Raw genomic sequence first — 5,232 nt, 5'->3', positions numbered from 1 at the left:
TATCAGTACGTGTGTGTCTGTGTTTGTGTGCGCCCTTCGATGGCCACATTGCTGGCTCCAGATGTTTTGTGACCCGGAAATGGATGGAGGGAAGTGATTAATGGTTCCACTTTAATTGTTCTAAAAAACTCAGCAGACTACACAGATCACAAACTTGTTACTGAATACATCTGAATCTTTAAGCCTGATGTAACAGTCAATAAAAGCAAAAGTGGAAATGCAGAGGCAAAAAAATCTTGAATAACTAACCCATATTGAAAGATCACTTCAATCTCTCACATAAAATCAATCTAGAGTTTAGAATAGAATCCACTTGTCCCAAAACAACTGTCAAGTGAATAAAGCACAGGCTCTGTGATTGACAGGCTTGGGGTGACTGTAGTACCTATGGAATGACCACTAGAAGACATCATTGAAATGACCCCAATTTTGTTTTGCATGAAAAGAAGGTTAATAATAATGATTAATAACTCCTTACACTTATATAGTGCTTTTCTGGACACCCCACAAACTGCTTTACAGGTAATGGGGACTCCCCTCCACCACCATCAGTGGATGATGTGACAGCAGCCATAGTGCACTAGTACACCCACCACACACCAGCTATCAGTGATGTGACAGCAGCCATAGTGCATTAGTATGCTCACCACACATCAGTGGGGAGGAGAACAGAGTGATGAAGCCGATTCATAGATGGGGTTATTAGGAGGCCATGATTGGTGTATGCCAAAGGGCTTTTTTTATGACCACAGAAAGTCAGGACCTTGGTTTTACATTTCAGTTTAAAAAACGGCACCTTTTTACTGTGTAGTTACCCCGTCACTATACTGGGTCATTAGGACCCTCACAGACTGCAGGGTGAGCACCCCCTACTGGCCTCACTAGCACCACTTCCAGCAGATACCTTACTTTTTTCCAGGAGGTCTCCCATCCAGGTACTGACCAGGCTCACACCTGTTTAGTTTCAATGGTTTGTCAGTTGTGACTTGCAGGGTGATATGGCTGCTGATTACATGTTTAAATATACATTAAGTTTGTGCTACCACAAATTGTTTGTGCTGCTTTAAAATTGTTAAAGCGAGGGGAGAAATATTTTTATTTAAATGTTTATTTTTCATTAATGACAACATTTTGCAAAAGTTCACAGACTTAATGGCAGGAGTGTTTTTAACGATGCTAGTCTTTCCTGAGAAAGATGATTCCCTCAGGCATGGGGTTTTCACTTGATTCAACAGGCAGATTGATATAAAGTAAATGGAGGAATATTATGATACTTGAAGGCTTTCCCTAGTCAGTGCCAAGCTCCCTGGTGCGAACAGCAGTCCAGAGCAGTTTGGATATAAACTTGGATAAAACAGTATGTCACATAATTGAGCGTCTTCAAAGACCTTTTACAAGGAGCTTACTGCTGTCTTCTTAAAATGAGGTAATTATTTAAACTTTTACAAAAGAACAACTGCTAAAATAATGACATAATGATAATAATTATTATAACAGACACCTATCTGACCATTCACCGAAACCCAGGGATTATTTTATTTACTTTCTCTCTTCTTTGTATTTTTCTATTTGCTTTTGCTATGGAAAAAAAAATGTTGAATTAATCAAGTGTTTTTTTTAAATATATATCTTTCAGAAATGCAACAGAAAAATCAATGGAGGATTCGTCTCTCACAGGAACGTTTCTACTCACTTTGTTTGGAGAAATTGAAAATGTTAGATTTGCATATTTCGCCTTGGCACTCTTTGTTTACTTGTCAATAATTGTCATTAATTTAACACTTACTTTATTAATATTCCTAGAGAAGCACCTGCATGAGCCCATGTACATATTTTTGTGTGGACTATCTGTTAATTCACTGTACGGAACTGCTGGCTTCTTCCCAAGATTCTTAGCTGATCTTCTATCAGACACTCAAACTATCACTCGTGCTGCCTGCTTCACTCAGGCATTCATCATCTACAGCTATGCAATTTCGGAATTTTCAATGTTAACAGTGATGGCCTATGACAGGTACGTTGCAATAACAGAACCTCTGCAGTACAACATCATAATGACCCCCAGGCACATTTCTGTTCTGATGGCCGTTGCCTGGCTCTATCCAGTGTTTTGCATGGGATTGATTATTATGTTGTCAGCCAGGTTGCCTTTGTGTGGAAATCAGATAGAAAGATTATATTGCTCCAACTGGTCTCTAGTGAAGCTGTCCTGCGTCAACACAACTCTTAACAATGCTGTAGGTTTTGTCATTTCATGTATCAGTTCCGTTCTACCCCTGTGTTTTATTTTGTATTCGTACATAAAAATTCTTATTGTTTGTCAAAAAAGCTCCAAGGAATTCAAAAACAAAGCTTTGCAAACTTGCCTCCCACATTTAATATCACTGGTGAACTACTCAATAACCGTCTTATCTGAGGTGATTCTAAATCGATTTGAGACTAAAGAAATGCTCAAAATAGTGCCTGTCATCTTATCACTGGAGTTTCTCATAATACCCCCACTTCTAAATCCCCTCATTTATGGTCTTAAATTGCCAGAGATTCGAAAAAGAATTATACTTTTGTTTAGAAATAAAAAAATCTTGATTCAATAGCAAACTTATTTGTTTTGGAATTTGTGCAACAGATTTAAGTATCACTAAGTAGAATCTACATTGTAATGCAGTAAGCAGGTTAACATGCACTAATATAACACAACAACATCTACTGTAAATTAATTTATTCACTACTTGAATTGTAAGATGAGTAAGAACAGAGAATGCAGGTGTACAAGTCTCAGATGGGATGCTGGAGTTTTTCACTTAAGGACGATACTTCACTTCTATTGTTCCTGTAAACACCCAGCTGTTGAAATTGGTCTCCAGGTTTTCACTATGGATTTGTTCTCAGTTGTTTTAGCTAGTAAAATAAAGGAATCAAATGTCATACAGTTTTTTTAATAGAAGTTCTGAGTACATCAACAGTATATATTACAGAATATTCTATATTTCTAAAAGCACAATATTTATATTTATAAATGCTATGTAACAGTTGATAATAAGTGCTGCATATTAAATCTATTAATGTTTATAGTCATCTGGTAGTTCCATATTGATTCTAAACCTATTAAAATCAATTCCTTTACTGTGCAGCATGTGGTCGAGTTTATGATGAGGAAAGGGAGAAATAAAAATAACAGCACGGGGAATCATTGTAAGACATTGATTGACAGTGAAGGGACCAGACATTTTGTGAAATCATCTGAACCTGTTCCAGGTCTCTAGTGTCACGATCGCAAACCCCTCCTCTTAAGGGCGCTCCAGCCCTTCCTCGTTTTCTCCCATTACCTGCACCTGTTCTCCATTTCCGTTCCCCCTTAAAAGCCAGACGCAGACGTCACTCGAGGTTCCTCATTGAATTCCGCATCGTGAGAGCCCGGGGTCCTGCTGCGTCTGGCTCCATTATGGTTTTAACCTTCTGTTCCTGATTCCCCGCCCGGCTGGTCCCGACCCGGTTCATGGTTTTATTCCCTGGATGGATCCCCTGGCCTTGGACTCTACCTTCTGTCTTGGATACCCGCTTGGATTTTCTCATGGATTGTTCGCCCCGGATTCACTCCCCCTGGACACCTACACCCCTTGGACACGCCCCCTGTCTCCATACCCTCTCCTGCATGACTTTTTCCCCAGTGTTTCTTCACAATTCCGGATCGTGTTGTCTGCATAGGGCCCGGAAAGAACTGTTCGTGACATCTAGAAACCTTCTGGGGTAATGGGGAGACCAGTATCCTGACAACTTCCTACCTATTTGTTCAGTTAGTGGAGAAGTAAGATTATTGGGCTATTAATCTCACAAGACTTCATGGTGTAATGTTGAGGTCAGCGTTTACCCCTCTCTGCTGGTATTATCTTGCCTGTCTTTCTCTATCCTTGGTATTTGCTTGATATTTGCTGGAGTCCTTATCACCATCTGCTGTTGACCTCTGGCATGCTTATATACTGTAAGAAGGCAAGATTGTGAGGTCAGGGATCTAGAGAAAGAAAAGAAAAGCCTGAGGAATTAGGAAGTTTCCTGTAAGTCACTGTCAAACCAGAGTGTCTTGTACTGTAATGGTGTGGTCCTGTACAAGGCTGGGCCCAAGTTCTTACACCTGTTGTACAGATTTGTAAATTATAGTTAATTGGTTTTTAAACTATTGCTGTAATTAGCAATATGTCTTTTAACTAACTCCTATTTTTTTTGTTTTTTTGTTCTTAAACAAAGAACACTACATTTTTCCTTAAACAGCAATATTATTATTTAATACTTTGTTTCCCAAGAAAAGTGGCTATCGCACATTTTACTGTACCTTCGTTTATTTAAGCACCCCCACTCCCAAAACATTTACTGTACAATATGACATTCATTTTATTAGTGTATAAACATCTTGACAGAATTAGTGTAAAATGAATGTTAGTGTACTGTAAAATCTTATGCTATCTTACTACATTTTCCTCATTATTTATAGTTATATATTAAGCAATATTGACAATTATTACTTAATATTTAACAGATGACAAAGTTATGTAAACATTTACAGACTTAAGTGGAGGAGTGTTTTAAATCTGTTTTAAGTCTTACTTGCAAAAGATACTTCACTCAAGTATATTTTTTTTTATATATATGTTGATTAAGCAGGCAGATTGACATAAATTAAACTCTGTATACTGTAATTCCTGAAATGTTTACATTTAATCATAGGTAACTTGAAAACTCCCTAGTCAGTGCCAAGCTCCCAGCTGAGAACAGAGCAGCCCAGAGCAGGTAGAATATAAACCTAGATAAAACAGTATCACACAAGATTGTGCATCTTCAAAGACTTCTTTGCAGGTGCTTTCTGACGTTTATTTAAAATCAGGTGATTCTTTATAAAGGACTACAGGAAAAAGAATAACACAGAGGAAAAACAAAGGTATAACCACTGCTTTGTTACTTTTTTCTTTTCTTTAAATTTTGCTATAAATTCTTACGTACAGCTAGTGCTTCTTTAGTTGCTGTATGTTAGAAATGTGAAATTATTTCTAAAAACATGAAATCTTAAAACAATTCACAGATGTATTTCTTTTACTGATTTCTTTATTTTTTAGGTATGTGAAATTAAATATACAGGACCATACCAATATACAGTATCATGTTGAACTAATAATGTTATTTTTTGTTCATATCTTTCAGAAATACAGCATAAAATCAATGGGAGACCCAGCTTTCACAGAA

At 37.4% G+C, this 5,232-nt stretch overlaps 1 protein-coding gene across 1 annotated transcript; it reads left to right on the top strand.

Moving 5' to 3' along the window:
- Positions 1 to 1,655: 1,655 nt before the first annotated feature.
- Positions 1,656 to 2,594, top strand: LOC148657820 (olfactory receptor 6N1-like). The gene has a single exon (XM_088638275.1). It carries the CDS (start codon positions 1,656 to 1,658, stop codon positions 2,592 to 2,594), a length of 939 nt encoding a protein of 312 aa, XP_088494401.1.
- Positions 2,595 to 5,232: the final 2,638 nt, after the last annotated feature.

This window comes from Lepisosteus platostomus, chromosome 7 (assembly GCF_059453375.1).
Source record: "Lepisosteus platostomus isolate fLepPlt1 chromosome 7, fLepPlt1.hap1, whole genome shotgun sequence".
Taxonomy (NCBI): Eukaryota; Metazoa; Chordata; class Actinopteri; order Semionotiformes; family Lepisosteidae; genus Lepisosteus; species Lepisosteus platostomus.
The sequence above is the reverse complement of the archived record's forward strand: the minus strand, read 5'-3'. Positions and strand labels throughout refer to the sequence as shown.